A 19530-nucleotide genomic window follows, 5' to 3' on the forward strand; every position below is an offset into this window, starting at 1 on the left:
CAAACAATATTTAAAGAAGGGAGAAAACAGAACTTTGTCGTCAAAACGTCTTGAGAATGAAGACCAGCAGCACAGCAGAGTAAAAATGGCAACAGCACACAAGAATAACAAAAACAAGTGTTGTAAATGTCCTTTGTGCAACAAATTAAGAATGAAACGAAAACCAGATGCACATCCTGCAACTATGGTGATGCGGATGCTGATGCAAATGATGAGGAGGATAAGGATGATGATGGTGATGGTGTTGGTGGCCTGCAATGGCATTTTTGGGAATACGGAAATAAATGTGTAAATGTATGGACGGTCCTTTGCTCCAGGATCTCATGCAAATATTTTAACTTGTTCTGTTGTTGTTGTTGCTCTTCTTATTCGACAAACATACATTAAAGATTTTTCTTATTCTAATGAGCTCTACGGAATTGCTGAACTTAAGAAAGTAATTGACAGACAATAATTGCGTGTGTGTTCTGGAGTTGAAAAGTTCTAATTTCGACAATTTATGAAAATATTTTTCTCTTTTTGAAAAGCTTTTGTCAGTAAGTGTCGTTTTGAAGATTGGTCATGATTACGGATATTACTAAACTGAACGATTTTGAAAAATTTTAAGCAAAAGAGTGCGGTAATTCCATGTTTAGATATGGCAGACTAAATAAAATAGATTCCTCTCCGAATTTCGGGTTATTGAGACGAAGTTTTTCACCGAATCAGATAAAATTTGGCGAGTAGGTGCTTCGTTGGATTTAGGTCTCAATCCAATGAGGCGGCTACTTGCCAAATTCTATAGATAATTTTTACAAGTTAATTTTTATAGTTCGGCTAGGCCAAACTTTTAATACCCTCCACCATTTGGAAGGAACTTGAAAGATTTCAAAAAAATTTCGAAAACTACCACTTAAATGAAAACCGTTATGTGGAAACTATACGAAAACGTGGACCTTCTTACGAAATTTGTTGTCATAGGCTCTAGCACCCATTGCGAACTTTAAATACGAAATTTGTTACAATTCCTGTGAATAATGTAGCAAAAATCATGAAAATATCGAGTATCAGTACCATCATATGGGGGCTATACAAAGACGTGGACCTGCATACGAATTTTTTTGCCATAGCTTGTAGTACCCATTAAGATTTTCCAATACGAAATTTGAAACGATTCCGGCGAATAATTTTTGTCATAGGCTGTAGTACCCATTACGAACTTAATATACGAAATTTGAAACGATTCCGCTAAATAATGCCGCTAAGATCATGAAAATACCAAATATCGGGAGGTACCGTTATATGGGTGCTATACAAAGACGTGGACCTGTATACGACATTTTTTTCCATAGGTTGTAGTACCCATTAAGATCTTCCAATACGAAATTTGAAACGTTTCCGGGAAAAAATGTTGTATAAATCATTAAAATACCGAATATAGGGAGCTACCGTTATATGGGGGCTATACGAAGAGGTGGCCCTGCAAATTTTTTGTCAAAGGCTGTAGTACCCATTACGAACTTTAAATATGGAATTTGAAATAATTCTGGTAAATAATGTCGTTAAAATCATGAAAATACCAAATATCGGCCCATTTACCGGCCCGATCGACATGGCCCATTTACGAACTTAACCTGCCTACTGGTGAACTATGCATGTATGTACAATTTTAGCCTTCTATCTCAATTCGTCCGAAAGACAGCGTGATTACAACAGACGGACAGAGATCGCTAAATCTTCTTAGCATTTTATGCTGATCCAGAATATATATACTTTGTAGGGTCTATTATAAATATTTCGAAGAGTTACAAACGGAATGATAAAAGTTATATACCCTCCATAGAATGGTGGAGGGTATTAAAAAATTAATATAGCCCTCAATACATTATATCTACTCTTTTTTGGTATTTTTTATACCCTCCACCATATATAGTATAGAGGGTATATTAAGTTCGTCACTCCATTTATAACTCATCGAAATAATAACTTTAGACCCAACAAAGTAGATATATATTCTTAATTAGGGTAAAATTCCAAGACGATTGAGCCCTGTCCGTACGTCCGTCTGTCTGTATGTTGTAATCACGCTACAGTTAAAACAAATTAAGATAAGAAGCTAATATTTCGCACAGATCTGTCTTTTGTCTGCAGGTAGGTCAAGCTCGAAGATGGACTATATCGGTCCACGATATCGTATACGACCCATATTACGGCACCTCCTGATATTCGGTATTTTGATGATTTTAGCCACATTTTTTTATGGAATTGTCTGAAATTCTACACAAAGATTTTTTTGTGAGTACTTCACGCCCTGACAGAAAATTGTCTACATAGGCCCACGATATCGTATAGCCCCCATATAACGGTTCCCCCAATATTCGGTATTTTGACGATTGTCGCCACATTTTTCAACGGAATTGTTTGAAAATTCCCACAAGGAGTACCTTGTGAGTACCTCATCCCCTGAAAGAGAATTATTAATATAGGTCCACGATATCGTATAGCCCCCATATAACGGTACCCCTCGATATTCAATATTTTGATGTTTTTGCCACATTTTTCAATGGAATTGTCTAAAATTGCACACAAGGAGTACCTTGTGAGTACCTTATCCCCTGGAAGAGAACGATATCGTATAGCCCCCATATAACGGTACCCCTCGATATTCAATATTTTGATGTTTTTGCCACATTTTGCAATGGAATTGTCTGAAATTGCACACAAGGAGTTCCGTGTGAGTACTTTATCCCTCGGAAGGTAATTATCTATATAGGTCCACAATATCGTATATCCCCCATGTATCGGCACCTTCCATATTCGGTATTTTTAAGATTTTAACAGAATTTTTAATGGATTTTATTTTTTGAAAATTTCCTAATTCGTTCCAAACGGTGGAGGGTATTCAAAGTTCGGTGCAGCCGAATTTACTGCTTGTTTTTATTTGACTGACTGTAATTTTGAATTTTGAGACATCTCAATGTAAGTCAAGGTTTTTTTGTGACATATCAAATTTAGTTACAATCTACATCTCTCCATCCTAGGCAACAACAGTGATCCAAATTTAGGCCATTTTACTACTTTTCGTACATTCATAGTACACATTAGCAAAACGAACACCAGATCTTAATTCCAGATATCAATAGAGACCTCAATATCAAATTGCGGAATTTCAGTTTTATTTTTTCGTACGTTTTGTACAAATGTTGGAAGCATTTCAAAATTCCACCACCAAATCTCAAACACGGATACCATCAGTAATTTAATATAATTTAGTAAAATTTAGTAAAGCTCGGACACTTAGTATACATATTCAAATTTAATACCATTAGGTACAGTTCGGATACTTACGAGTAGTACAAATTCCAAAGGATAATCCGATTTTGCTCAAACTTTGCAAATCCCAATTTTTGCATCAGTTTTGGGTCAGGTGCGAAAATGGACAATATCGGTCCAATCCACCTCCCGCACAAAATATCTATATTTTTAATAATTAAGGTCTGGTGTAAAGATGGAATATATCGGTCCACTCGTTCTGGTACCTTCCCCACTAAGTGTCAAAATTTTGAATATCCATTAAGCTCATATAATTCGAAATTAACATCTGATTTCTTTTAGACTTGGTACATCTCAATATTTCCATCAATTCCACCACCAAAATTGGACCACTCCTTCTGGTCCCCACTAAGTGTCAAAATTTTGAATATCCATTAAGCTCATATAATTCGAAATTAACATCTGATTTCTTTTAGACTTGGTACATCTCAATATTTCCATCAATTCCACCACCAAAATTGGACCACTCCTTCTGGTCCCTCTCCCACAAGTGTTCAAAGATTTCAATAACCAAAACGATCATTAAAAGCTAAATAAACATCCGGTTCCGTTCAAATTGCACATTATTGTTACTAACACAAAATCTTCTGTGAAGATGGGATATATCTGCAAATCCCTTCTGATACCCAAAAACGATTACAATTCTCACTTCCTTTATCTGTCATAACTTGCGAAACAAGAAATATATAGTCTGAAAATATAGTCGAAACCTGGCACGTCGCATTATTTATATCATATTTACTTAGGTGCGACAATATTAACCCAATGGACAATATTGGCCTATTCCTTCGGAACCTACTCCATAGAGGGTCAATAATAATCATAAAAGAAGTCAAAATATTTTTTAAATAATCAAATATTCGGCTAGGGTATACATCTGTCGACAAAACCGATTGATAATTATACCCTACAACACTATGTGTTGGGGGTATTATAAGTTTGATTGGGCCAAAAATTATGTAACACCTCGAAATATTGGTTTCCCTCGCCTATCTCGCCGAGCTGAGTCGATCTAGCTATGTATGTCCGTCCGTCCGTCTGTCCATGTTAATTTGTAATCACTCTACAGGTCGCAATTATGGCCCGATCTTCACGAAATTTAGAATGTAGGTGGGGTTAAGGTCAGAATAGTACCCTATTTCTTTTGGAGATGATCGCATAATATTTAGGGGTTGAAGTGGACCAAAAACTGAAAAATTTCCTGATTTTGCAGTTGCTCTACAGGTCACAATTATGGACCAATCGAAGCGAAAGTTAGCATGGGGCTAGAGCTTTGGGCTGGGCAGAAGCCTTCCAATTCTGATGGCCATCGCTTAATATTTAGTGGGTGAAATAGACCATAGCATTTGTGATATATAAAAGTCAAATTTTCCATTAAACCGCGAATATTTTTAATGCCGGCGAAATCACAAATAGACGAACAGGTCAATCCCGACCGTTACGTAGATGCCGATAATAAATATATCGGTTATATATAGCGAAATACATACAATGTGTATATACAAAGGAAGGGGATGTTAGTTAGAATGCTTATATCTCAAGAAGGGCTGGACTGATTTTGACAAATTTTGTCAATTCAGAATGCCCTCTTGACATTAAAGAATAAAATCTACAAAAATCGCATAAAAAGATGCCTATAATCATGATAATATAGATTTTGTGAAATTTTTTTATTTTTTCATATTTTTTATCGCATGCGATTTTTTCAATTTGACTTAAAATATTGAAGTGTATATTTTGTGATTTTTTTTTCACCTTACAACACAGGCTTGGATAATTACATACAGATTTCAATTATTAGGTTAGGCTCAGTAGGGCTAGGCCTATTGTTTTCAAAGATGCCTGCAATATATTTCGGACCAGCAACTCAAAATGTTCCGTTATAAAGGTCACAAATAGAAACCAAAGGACACGAAATCTCGCATGAAGTTAGAATTTAAGACAGTGGGCAGAATGGACCACTACTTTTGTGAGAAAAAATACCAACATTAATTACAGGCGATATCCGAAATACACAATAGGCGAACTTCTGGCTTTTTATGCTGATTTCGTTGACGAATATAGCCAAATATCGTAGACAAGCAAATCATATAGATGAGTCTAAATTTGGAGGCACAGAAGGGCCCTTCTTTTTGAGATGGTCGCAAAATATTTATGGGTTAAATGAACCAAGAACAGAAAAAAAATTCCTGATCACACAATTGAAGCCAATCGACACGCCTGAGAAGATGGAAGAATTTTGACATTTTGGATGACCATTGGATTATATTTAGCCGTAAAATGGACCATAAAAACTAACAGCACGACGGAGTGCATAAATATTTGGAAAATGTCCGTGGTCAAAATGCTAAGGGTAATATCTGGGCAGTGCTCTGTGACATAATTTCAAAAGCGAAATCTTCCAAAATGGATTTGGACATAAGGGGGCTTCTAACATATTGTAGTGTTGTAGGGTATCACATGGTCGGCTCCGCACTACTATAGCCTTTGCTTACTTGTTTTTAAAATGTTTTTAGTACGTACTCTTTTGGTGCGAATTTCCAAAACCCCAGTTTAATCGCTCTCTTTGACCCTTGTGTTAAATTTCAAGATTCAGCAGTTTCGTCTGGACGTTGATTCTCGGTTATTCAGTCAATCAGTTTTGTTCACTACTCCTTTATATATACAGGGTATTATTATGCCGGCCCCTGAACGACTGGACTTTTGTCCTTTGTCCTTTCTTGCTGATTTTTTATATTCTATTTTTCTATGGTTTCGAAAAATTGGCATATTGACCACGAATATTTAATTCTGTGTTGAAATTTTGACATTTTTCATTTTTTCTGGCTACGTCCCTGAACGGCATGGTGCTAAGCTAAGCGGACACCTTGGTCAGAATGAATTTTGATTTTTAATTAAATGAAGTAAGAAATGATGAAAATATAAGAAAGAAGTCATTACCTAAAATACTATTCAAACGAATAAAATTAATAGATAAAGGCGACACATTTTAGATGTCTTCCCTATTCCACTTCAATACTTGTCCCGCAGCACAAGGGCTTTCCCTCGAATAGCATTCGGGCCCAACAAAACAGGAAAAAAAAAAACAAATGTCTTTAAAAATTCCTTTTTACACAACGATGTCGATGCCGATGCCAATGCCGCGGCTGATGCCTCTGAAGAGCTCTTTAAAAATTTAATAACAGGATACGAAATTACATTTGAAATTTCATTTCTATGGATGAAAGCGAACACCCACACACACCCACCTACCTAGCTACATTGGCTTTACGTTTCCGCTTCAAAGAAAATGAAGAGTAGTCGCACCGGCACAAGGTCTATATGGCCAGGTGGGTGGCTGAGGAGGTGTTCAACAACACCAGTTCGAGCATAGAAAGCATAATGAAATCACGTGTTGAATGTGTTGAGTGTTAAACTAACAACGTTGCCGTTTCACACCTCCATTAGTAGTAGCGACAGGGCAAGAGAGGGTGACAGCGACGACGGCGGATATGCTGCACTCATTCACGAACCTGGCAAATCAACAATAGAACTAAACGTTAGCGAATTTACTTCAAAGAGAATGGTTGGGAAACATTTGTACGCTGGCTGCATACATTGCAAAACTTTCGCTGAGCAGAAACTTGTTCTCTGTTTGGCTGGGTGTGTGTGTGTGTGTGTGTCCATGAAGATTTCGAAAGCTTTACAAAGTTGGAGGTGTTAAATTTCTGTGCGTTCAGTTTTTCCTGACAGTCGGTGTTGTGTCATCGTACAAGTTTTCTCATCCTAATGTCATAAGACTGGTGGCACATCTAGTTTCTTAAAGGGGAGTAGAAGTGCGAGGGGTAAGGGAAACATCAACATTGGCAACATTGGTCCATCGTCATCATGATAATTTAAAAACGCCTTTGTTGTTGTTTACGTGGTCTTCTTCATCAACATCATCCTGATTTTTGCTCTCTCGAGCTCATTCTCCTTTCTCTTCACCCCTCCCCCTCCCTTCTCAAGCAAACCAAATTCAATTCTTTGCGGCATCTGTGCAGCCTGTTAATGTTGCTCGTTATTAGGTTGTTTTGCTGTTTGATGCAACACCAAACAACGGCAAACTGATGGCTGTGATGGTGGCATGAGGCACACAGGAAACGGAAACTGTTAGCGGAACTAAGTCGTTTCCTCCCCCACTGATGCCTATTAGCATAACTTGGCTACAAAATATTTTTATTTGATTTTTTCCAGCATCCTTTTTACTATTTGCCTCCTACTTCTTCCCTCCTCCTCCTCCTCCTCCTCCTCCTCCTCCTACTCCTGCTCCTGTTTTTTGCAAATTTCTTCATTCTCGAAATTGTGCCTGATGCAGCCATGCAATGCCACAGCACTGTGCCAGTGTGTAAGCCTCGACCTGCATTCCCTGCAGACTACGGGGACTACGGGGAGCGAGACTTGCACAAAAGTTAGCCCGGCAATTTTGAGGTGTTGTAGTGTAATTTTTTGAGGCATTTTTAATTTATGGCGATTTATTAACTTCAACAGGACGTACATTTATTTCTGTGAGAAAAAATCAAGTTTGTTCGTTGTTCTCGCTTCCACAGGTGTGAACGATTTCGTTGCTGTTGTTGTTATTGCATTTTTTCTGTTTCGTTTCTTGTTTTGCCAACTGCCGCCTTGGCAGAAGAAATGCAGGTTAATTACCGTTCACTAAATTGTATTAACATTAAAATGAAATGTAATTAAAAACCCGGAAAGTTAAAGGGTCGTTAAGTTCGGTCAGAGTTTTAAGAAGCGTTTTGCATTATCTTGATGCTGAATTTCGTGCATTTATAAATCGCCGTAATGACAACGGGGGCATAAATTGAATAGGAGGACGCATAATTTTAGTAGTGACTGGCGAGTGCCCTTAATTTCATTTGCAAAATGTTGTTTTGATAATTAATATTTCACTTTTTTCCAAATCTATCTCCTGCGGAGGTGTCTTTTGTTATTTAAAGCAAATTTTTAAATAAAACAAGATATATACCCTCAGTCCTATGGCTAGACAGGGTATATATCATTTGATACGGCCAAAACGTGCCTCATCGAAATAACCGTTTTATACCCTGGGTCTCTTTGGACCAAATCCGTTTCAGGACATTTGGAGTCGATCTAGCGAGGACGTCCATCCGTCTATCTGGCTGGCCGATGGGCAAGATAACCCTCGAAGGGAGTATCCGATTTGCTCCAAAATTGGTACATCGTAATATTATTATCAAACTTAGATCGAGTTCAGAGATGGGCAATATCGGTCCACACTTTCTGGTACCTCCCCTACAAAAGGTCGACATTTTCAAAAAATATTTTACTGCACAGAAAAAGAAAGGATAATACGATTTTGCTCCAACATTGCAAATCCTAATATTTGCATCATTGCTAGGTCAGGTGAGAAAATTGACAATATCGGCCCACTCCATCAAGTACCTACACCACAAAGAGTCAAATTTTTGAATAATTATTACTCTTATAAAACAAGATGTCAGAGTCCGATTGTCTTCAAATTACACGTTTTACAATACTTTTATTAACCCAAGGTATGGTATGAAGATATATCGATCCACTCCTTCTGGTACCTCCTCCACAAAGGGTCAAAGTTTTGAATAACCAAAACGGTTATAAAATCAGAAATAAGGATCCATTATTTCTACTAACACAAGATCTGCTGTGAAGATGCAATATATCCGTAAACTCCCTCTGGTACCTCCCCCCAAAGGGTAAGTATTTTGACTATCCATGAAGCTAATAAAACGCGAAATAAACATCCTATTCCATTCAGACTTGGTACATCTCAATATTTCCATCAAACAAAGATCTGTTATAAAGAAATCGGACCATTCGCTCCAGTACCTCCCTCCATAGGGTTCAAGATTTTGAAAAACAAAAGGCTCAAAGAAAGCAAAATAAGCATCCAACTCTCTTCAAATTTTACACATGCAAACATTTTTGCTGTGAACCCTTTCTGGTGTCTCATACACAAAGGGGTCACAATTTGCAACACCTTTATCTGTCATAACTTGCGAAACAAGTCCGCGATTCTGTATAAAGTCCACGATTCTGTATAATTTCTACCAGAGATAATTTTAACCAGAGATTTTTACCAGAGACCTGAGGTGAATATCGATTCTACGATTTCGCATAAAATTGGTTATAAATGTTCGATTTTCTAGTAATTTGCCCATATTAATATTTTATCTGAATTAGATGAAATATGACAAGCTAAAAACCGTATTTCGATTGGGCCGAATTTGGAAGGAAGTTGAGTATTGAGCAATTAAAAAAGCTGAAAGTTCGGCCGGGCCGATCTTTGAATACCCTTCACCATTTTGAACGCATATGTAAAATTTCAAAAAGAAAAATCCCTTAAATATTCTGTTAAAATCATAAAAATACCGAATGTAGCTGATATTAAGATCTATACGAAGACGTGACAAATTTCTGTCATAGACTGTAGTATCCAAATTTAAAACAATTTCGCTGAATAATGTCGCTAAAATCGTCATAATACCGAATGTAAGGGAAGTACCGTTATATTGGGGGCTATACCAAGACGTGGACCTGCACAGACAGTTTTCTGTCATAGGCTTTAGTATCCATTACGAACTTCAAATACCAGATTTGAAACCATTCCTGTGAATAATGTAGCTAAAATCATCAAAGTACCGAATATCGCGGGACACCGTTATATGGGGGCCATACGAAGACGTGAACCTGCACAGACAATTTTTTTTTACTATTCATTTCGAACTTCAAATCCCAAATTTAAAACATTTCCGGTGAATAATGTCGCTGGAATCACCAAAATACCGAAAATAGGGAGGTACCATTATATGGGGCTATACCAAAACGTGGACCTACATGATCCATTTTCCCTACCAAAAGTCCTGCAGACATAATACACATTTGAGTAAAATTTTATCAATCAATCTACTTTATTTCGTTCGGAAGCTAGAGTGATTTCCACAGACGGATAGTCCGACAGACGGACTGACGGACGGACATCGCTAAATCGACATAGAAAAAATTGTGTGTTTCGAGGTGTTACAAACGGAATGACAAACTTAATATATCCTCCAACTATGGTGGAGGGTATAAAAAATACGTTAAAAAATACGGTTAAGAATGATAAAAATACCGAATATAGAGAGATATCGCAATATTGGGCCATTACAATTTTCAAATAGGAAACTTGAAAAAATTCGGTGCATAATTTCGCTAAAATCGTCAAAATGCCGAAAAAAATTTATTGAGTTATGTCGGTAAATTCATCAAAATGGCGAATATAAGTATCCTTTTGTGGGGACCATACTAAAATGTGGACATATAAAGCTAATTTTCAATACCTAAAGTCCTGAAGAGCAAACACAAATCTGACTAAAATTGTATCAAAGTACTTAAATTCGTTCAGATGCTAGAGTGGCTTTCAAAAATACTACAGACACAATAGTCAAACCGATTGGTATCCAGAGATTTTGGTGGCCATTGTGCGTTGAAAATGAAGCGAGAAATCTCATTTTGTAACCATTCTTGGGCGGCGCGTGCTGAGTGCGATGGTGCTGAGCCCTATTGGAATGTCCAAGGTCTGCGGCCAAAATGTTTGCGTGGCCAAGGCTCCAGAATATTTTCGCGATAATATTCGGCATTTATTCTATTGCCACGGTCGATTAATACAAGTGGAGAGCGACCTTCGGCTGTTATGGCGGCCCACACCATCGCCATGGCCGGCGCCAGCGCTTGAATTCCGTCACGAATAACTTTTTTTCTGGAAAATTCCCATAAAAATGCTTTTCTATGCTTAAAAACAATATAATGAGCTGTCACTGGAATAACTTTAACAGCAGTCGGACGAGAAGCTTAGAAATGACAGCAGTCTGAATTTGTTTGCATTTTTTTTTTTTTTTGGTCTACAATCCATTATATTTGAGTAAAAATTATATATAAATTCAGTAAATATAAATTTTTTATTTCACTCATACGAAGTACCTGACATTTGATATATTTGTAATTCTATTTCTATAAACTACATAATTTGTTTTTTTATTACAATTATGTAAGATTGGTCTCCAGAAATGTAAATTGTACCATTAATTTTTGGGAATTTCACGCCAAGGATTACAATGCCAATTTTTCTTTAGAATTACATTACATATACACACTCACAAAACATACTCACCCTGAACCGTTGAACAGATTATCCAAAGACTTGATTTGGTGTAACGCGTAATAAAGGCACCATCATCCAGGACATTAAAGTTCGCGGTGCCGTTGTAATTGGTATTCGGTTGTTTCTCTTCTGTAAATAGCCACTGAGGTCCGGCGAGTGCTGCAATGACAATTGCCACAGAAATGCTGCAATTTCCATGTAAACAGAAAACAAACACACACACACACGCGCACACACACAAAGAGAGAAAGAGAGAGAGAAAAAAAGAAGCGGGTCAGTAAATGGTTGCAAACATTTCAAGGGAATAGAAAACAAAACGAACAAAAAATACCAAAGACTACAGAGTCCAAAAAACGTTTCGCTTAGTGATGAAAGACTTTGAAAGAGTTTGCGAAAAAAAATGTTTAACAAACGACTGCAATAATGTTGCAAACACATTCCAAGCAACAACTATGAGAAGCAATAATAAAACAAAATCTACACCGGTCATGTGTGGAAAGAATTAACAAAAACGAGAACAAAAAAACAATAAATACGAATGCAGATAGACTTTCTCCAACAACAGTTAGTAAATAACATAGTTTCCCTTTGTTCCATTTGCAAGTCCATCAGCCGGACGGACTCTTCTCTTGTTGTACAAGGAAAGGATTTAGTAGGATTTCAGTGACGGCCGGCATTGGTAAACACAATTTCGGGGAATGATCATCGCAATGGAGAGTATAGGTTTTTCTATTAGATTTTCGGAAAAGTTTCTAAAAAGTGGCTGGGTGGCCACAGCAGATATTTGTTTTTTGATGTGTATAGGCCGATTCCCATTCAATACAATTAGAGTTAAGTCAATCTGGTTTGAACTATTGCGTGCAATAACTTAAACCGATTTGGGGCAAAATTATTTGTATTCTGTAATCAGGATATATTCAATTTGTCATTCTAGAAGAAAACAAGTTAAAGAGAATCAATCGGTATTGCCAACAGCTGCATACCCTCAAGCAATGCTCTATTATTATACCCTCAGCCATATGGCTACAGAAGGTATATATCATTTGATACGGCCAGAACGTGCCTCATCGAAATAACGGTTTTAGACCCTAGGTCTCTTAGGATCAAATTCGTTTCAGGATATTTGGAGTCATTCTAGCGATTTCCGTCCGCCCGCCCGTCTGTCTGGCTGGCGGGTGTGCCCGATAACTCTCGAAGGGAGTATCCGATTTGGTCCAAACTTGGTACATTGTAATATTATTGTCAAACTTAGATCGAGTTCGGAGATGGGCAATATCGGTCCACTCATTCTGGCACCTCCCAATTTCAATATTTTCAAAGAAAATAATTTACTGCACAAAAAGAGAAACGATAATCCGATTTCGCTCCAACTTTGGATATCTTAATATTTGCATCAATGCTAGGTCAGGTGGGAAAATGGACAATATCGGTCCATCCATTAGCTCCCCCACAAAGGGTCAACATTTTGAATAATTACATATCTTATAAAATGTGATGTAAGAGTCCGATTGTCTTCAAATTTCACAAGTCCCAATATTTTTATAAACCCAAGACCTGGTGTTAAGATGAAATATATATCGGTCTGCTCCTTTGGCACCTCCCAAAAAAGGTCTAAATTAAAAAAAAAACAAAATTGCACAGAAAAAAACGATAATCCGATTTTGCTCCAACTTTGCATATCCTAATATTTGCATCAGTGCTAGGTCCGGTGAGAAAATGGACCATATCGGTCCACTTCATTAAGTACCTCTCCCACAAAGGGTCAAAATTGTGAATAATTACAACTCTTATAAAATGTGATGGAAAAGTCCGATTGTCTTCAACTTTCACCCATCCCAATATTTTTATCAACCCAAGGTCTGGTGTTAAGACGGAATATATCGGACCTTTCCTTCTGGCACCTCCCCCACAAAAGGTCGAAATTTTCAAAAAAATATTTTTTACACAGAAAGAGAAAGTATAATCCGATTTTGCTCCAACTTTGCATATCCTAATATTTGCAATTCTAGGTCAGATGCGAAAATGGACAATACCGGTCCACCCCATCCATTACCTCACCCACAAAGGGTCAAAATTTTGAATAATTACAATTCTTATAAAATGTTATGTAAGAGTCCGATTTTCTTCAAATTGTCTTCTTCACACATCCCAATATTTTTATAAACCCAAGATCTGGTGTTAAGATGGAATATATCGGTGCACTCCTTCTGGTATCTCCCCCACAAAGGGTCAAAGTTGTGAATAATCAAGACGATTATAAAAAAATTAGAAATAAGAATGCGGTTCTCTTCATATTTCACACGTAACAATATTTTTTATTTTACCCAACGTCTGGTGTAACGTCTGGTACCTCCCACATAAAGGGTTAAAATTTTTAATACCCATGAATAAAACGCGAAATTAACATCCGATTCCCTTTAGACTTGAACCATCTCAATATTTCCATCAACACAAGATATGCAATAAAGATGGTAGAGATCGAACCATTTCTTCTGGTACGTCCCCCACATAGGGTTCACCATTATGAAAACATAGCGCTCAAAGAAAATAAAGTAAGCATTCAACTCTCTTCAAATTTCACACATACAAGCATTTTTGCTAACACAAGATCTGTTATGGAGATGATATATATCTGCGAACTCCTTCTTGTACCTCACCCACAAAGGGTTACCATTTTAAATTACCCCATACCTTCAGAACCTACCTCATAGATTTAAGAGGTAGACATTCATGTCCTAATTAACAGAAAGTATTTTTTCTTAGAGGCAGACCCGGATGCTTGAATATGAAATATTATTTTCCGATATGGGAAATATAGGTATTATTCGATAGTTAATGAAAATAACTATTCAACAAGTGGTCAAATGTTGGGATTATATCGAAATTATCTTTTTTGTACCCGGAAAAATCCACCAAAAATTGAACAAGTAAAAAAGCAGTAAGTTCGGCCGGGCCGAACTTTGAATACCCTCCACCATTTGGAACGAATTAGAAAATTTTCAAAAAAAAAATCCAATAAAAATTCTTTTAAAATCCTTAAAATATCTAATTTAGGAAGCTGCCGATATATGGGGGGATATACGATATTGTGGACCTATAAAGACAAATCTATGTCTGGGGGTAAAGTACTCACAAGGAACTCCTTGTGTGGATTTTCAGATAATTCCATTGGGAAATGTGGCTAAAATCATCAAAATACCGAATATCGCGGGGTACCGTTATATGGGAGCTATACGTTATCGTTAACCTATATAGAGAATTCTCTGTCGGTGGGTAAAGTGCTCACAAAGAACCCCTTGTGTACAAAGAACCCCTTGTGGCCATTCCGTTGAAAAATATGGCTAAAAACATCAAAATACCGAATATCGGGGGTACCGTTATATGAGGGCTATACAATATCGTGGATCTATATAGATAATTCTCTGCCGAGGTATAAAGTACCCACAAGGAACTCTTTGTGTGGATTTTCAGACAATTCCGTTGAAAAATGTGGGTAAAATCATCAAAATACCGAATATCGGAGGTTACAGTTATATGGGGGATATACGATATCGTGGACCTATATAGACACTTCATTTTGAGGCGGTAAAATGCCCACAAGGGACTCCTTTCGTGGATTTTCAGACAATTCCGTTGACAAATGTGGGTAAAATCATCAAAATACCAAATATCGGGGGTACCGTTATATGGGGGCTATACGATATTGTCGAAATATATAGATAATTCTCTGCCGAGGTATAAAGTGCCCACAAGGAACTCCTTGTGTGGATTTTCAGACAATTCCGTTGAAAATGTGGGTAAAATCATCAAAATACCGAATATCGGGGGGTACCGTTATATGGGGGCTATACGATATTGTGGACCTATATAGATAATTCTCTGCCGAGGTATAAAGTACCCACAAGGAACTCTTTGTGTGGATTTTCAGACAATTCCGTTGAAAAATGTGGGTAAAATCATCAAAATACCGAATATCGGAGGTTACAGTTATATGGGGGATATACGATATCGTGGACCTATATGGACAATTCTCTGCCGAGGTATAAAGTACCCACAAGGAACTCCTTTTGTGGATTTTCAGACAATGCCGTTGAAAAATGTGGGTAAAATCATCAAAATACCGAATATCGGGGGGTACCGTTACATGGGGGCTATACGATATCGTGGACCGATATAGCCCATCTTCGAACTTGACCTGCCTGCAGACAAAAGAGAGATCTGTGCAAAATTTAAGCTTCCTATCTTAATTCGTTTAGACTGTAGCGTGATTACAACAGACGGACAGACGGACAGACGGACGGACAGGGCTAAATCGTCTTAGAATTTTACGCTGATCAAGAATATATATACTTTGTTGGGTCTAAAATGATTATTTCGATGAGTTACAAACGGAATGACAAAGTTAATATACCCTCCATACCTTTTTTGGTGGAGGGTATAAAAAGGTCTCATTTCATGCTACAATATGTGTTATTATCTTTGTTGGACCCAGAGATATGGGTCTTTCAAACCGGAAGAGCCGATTATTTTCAATATAGAGAAATTATGTTTTGAGTATAAATGTTTTTCTTCGAGTTGTCGGTGTTGGACTCACGCCGCCTACTTAAAAAATAATCAAGTTTAGAAAAACTTTGGTGCTCTTGGCCGGTGTTGGACATGCCCCGTCCGAAAGCGGCTGCCTTAACCAGCATTAAATTTAGGAAAATTGAATCTGAACCGGTTTACCAGAGACCGGATCCAGGAAACATAATATCACAAATTATGGCATTTCGGACCCCCAACTTTTTGGGGGTTTTATAAAAAATTCGATAATTTTGATTTAAATTCCAAATCCTTTAAAATAACCCGACAATGTTACCACTTGTTGTATATGAATTTTGATTTTCAAATGATACCTATATTGTCAATATCTCACTCGGGTCTTGGGCCCGGATTTTTGATCAAATATCCGGATCCGTCCTCCAAGAAATCAGAGTAAAAATACATACCTCTGCCAAAATTTAAAAAAAACCGACCGTTTTTACTAAACTAGAGTTGTTCCAAATATGCGTTTGCATCAAACTAAACCATAAAATGTTTAAACACTCATTTCTCCTACATATTCGTTTGTTTTTATTCTTCTGCAGTTTCCCCAAAAAGGACACACAGCCTACCTCACTGCCAGCATGTTGAAATATGTTTAAATCGTCCGCTTCTGTTTTTTTTATGTTCTATACTTTTTTTTTATCTCTTACATTTCCCTTGATATGTTTCAACACTAACGTGCTACTGTGTTTGAGGAAAAGCTGAACAAAAACAGAAAACACACATTCAGACACACAGGAAATGCTGATAGGTCAAAATGTTGTGAATGCCTAGTAAATTTAAAATGAAAAGGAATGTTGATAGTTTAGGTATAATTCAATTGTACGCTACTCAAAAAAAACTGAAATTAGCTTCAATATCCAATAGAATCTAATAGGAATGACGTATTTATGTGTAGCAGGACACTATAAAAAGTCCCCTAAATTTAGAAGACTCATTGTGGAAAGTTAACTTCGTTATGTTTCGGAACATACCGTGAACTCCGGTCGTATGAGTGATATGAAGTGCCATAATTTTATGAAATCACTCATACGTTTACGAACTAGTGTACTGAACTATGCAGTAGATTAGTACAACTCCACATGCATGTCAAACATTTTTATTTTGGGCAAAGAAGTATGGTCCAATTTGCCATCAGCCCATAACCAGCACTTATTGTGACTTTTTATACCCTCCACCAAAAAAGGTATGGAGGGTATATTAACTTTGTCATTCCGTTTGTAACTCATCGAAATAATCATTTTAGACCCAACAAAGTATATATATTCTTGATCAGCGTAAAATTCTAAGACGATTTAGCCCTGTCCGTCCGTCTGTCCGTCTGTCCGTCTGTTGTAATCACGCTACAGTCTAAACGAATTAAGATAGGAAGCTTAAATTTTGCACAGATCTCTCTTTTGTCTGCAGGCAGGTCAAGTTCGAAGATGGGCTATATCGGTCCACGATATCGTATAGCCCCCATGTAACGGTACCCCCCGATATTCGGTATTTTGATGATTTTACCCACATTTTTCAACGGCATTGTCTGAAAATCCACAAAAGGAGTTCCTTGTGGGTACTTTATACCTCGGAAGAGAATTATCTATATAGGTCCACAATATCGTATAGCCCCCATGTAACGGTACCCCCCGATATTCGGTATTTTGATGATTTTACCCACATTTTTCAACGGAATTGTCTGAAAATCCACACAAGGAGTTCCTTGTGGGTACTTTATACCTCGGCAGAGAATTGTCCATATAGGTCCACGATATCGTATAGCCCCCCTGTAACGGTACCCCCCGATATTCGGTATTTTGATGATTTTACCCACATTTTCAACGGAATTGTCTGAAAATCCACACAAGGAGTTCCTTGTGGGCACTTTATACCTCGGCAGAGAATTATCTATATATTTCGACAATATCGTATAGCCCCCATATAACGGTACCCCCGATATTTGGTATTTTGATGATTTTACCCACATTTGTCAACGGAATTGTCTGAAAATCCACGAAAGGAGTCCCTTGTGGGCATTTTACCGCCTCAAAATGAAGTGTCTATATAGGTCCACGATATCGTATATCCCCCATATAACTGTAACCCCCGATATTCGGTATTTTGATGATTTTACCCACATTTTTCAACGGAATTGTCTGAAAATCCACACAAAGAGTTCCTTGTGGGTACTTTATACCTCGGCAGAGAATTATCTATATAGATCCACGATATTGTATAGCCCTCATATAACGGTACCCCCGATATTCGGTATTTTGATGTTTTTAGCCATATTTTTCAACGGAATGGCCACAAGGGGTTCTTTGTACACAAGGGGTTCTTTGTGAGCACTTTACCCACCGACAGAGAATTTTCTATATAGGTTAACGATAACGTATAGCTCCCATATAACGGTACCCCGCGATATTCGGTATTTTGATGATTTTAGCCACATTTCCCAATGGAATTATCTGAAAATCCACACAAGGAGTTCCTTGTGAGTACTTTACCCCCAGACATAGATTTGTCTTTATAGGTCCACAATATCGTATATCCCCCCATATATCGGCAGCTTCCTAAATTAGATATTTTAAGGATTTTAAAAGAATTTTTATTGGATTTTTTTTTTGAAAATTTTCTAATTCGTTCCAAATGGTGGAGGGTATTCAAAGTTCGGCCCGGCCGAACTTACTGCTTTTTTACTTGTTCTGGATGCATTGGTAGTTTTTCCTATGCTTTTTGCTGATTATAACTCCAAAATCCATTTATCCAAAAATTAGCTTTGATGCTGAACACAAGAAGCGCGCGATGAAATTTGGAATGATAGTCACTGATAGAGAGCAGAATACATTGGTGGGCTTTTGGAAACTTGAAATTTTAGTTTAGTACATTACGAAATGGTACTAAACTTCTGAAATGGTACCATTTGGTATAGAAGGGAGCTTAAATCTAGAAATTTAATATAAGAATTGCTATTGGAAAGTAATTATACCCTACAACACTATGTGTTGGGGGTATTATAAGTTTGATTGGGCCAAAAATTATGTAACACCTCGAAATATTGGTTTCCCACATAGGAAAGTATATATGGATCATCCTATCTCGTCGAGCTGAGTTGATCTAGCTATGTATGTCCGTCCTTCCGTCCGTCTGTCCGTCTGTCTATGTTAATATGTGATCACTCTACAGGTCGCAATTATGGTCCGATCTTCACGAAATTTAGAATGAAGGTGGGGATAGGGTCAGAATAGAACCCTATTTCTTTTGGAGATTATCGTATAATATTTAGGGGTTGAAATGGACCAAAAACGGAAAAAAATTCCTGATTTTGCAGTTGCTCTACAGGTCGCAATTATAGACGAATCGATGTGGAAGTCAGCATGGGGCTAGAGCTTAGGGCTGGGCAGAAGCCTTCCCATTTTGATGGTCATCGGGTAATATTTATTGGGTGAAATAGACCATAACATTTGTGTTAAATAAAAGTTAAAATT

At 37.3% G+C, this 19530-nt stretch overlaps 1 protein-coding gene across 1 annotated transcript in view; it reads right to left on the reverse strand.

Moving 5' to 3' along the window:
• LOC101899367 (uncharacterized) overlaps window positions 1-19530 on the reverse strand; it is a 134004-nt gene that overhangs the window by 94135 nt on the left and 20339 nt on the right. The window contains exons 4-5 of the mRNA XM_059129829.1: window positions 11489-11664; window positions 2020-2028 (exon numbers count right to left, since the gene is read on the reverse strand). Coding sequence (XP_058985812.1) covers window positions 2020-2028; window positions 11489-11664 — 185 coding nt within the window. The remainder of the gene's footprint in view (window positions 1-2019; window positions 2029-11488; window positions 11665-19530) is intronic.

This window comes from Musca domestica, unplaced genomic scaffold (assembly GCF_030504385.1).
Source record: "Musca domestica strain aabys unplaced genomic scaffold, Musca_domestica.polishedcontigs.V.1.1 69, whole genome shotgun sequence".
Lineage (NCBI taxonomy): Eukaryota > Metazoa > Arthropoda > Insecta > Diptera > Muscidae > Musca > Musca domestica.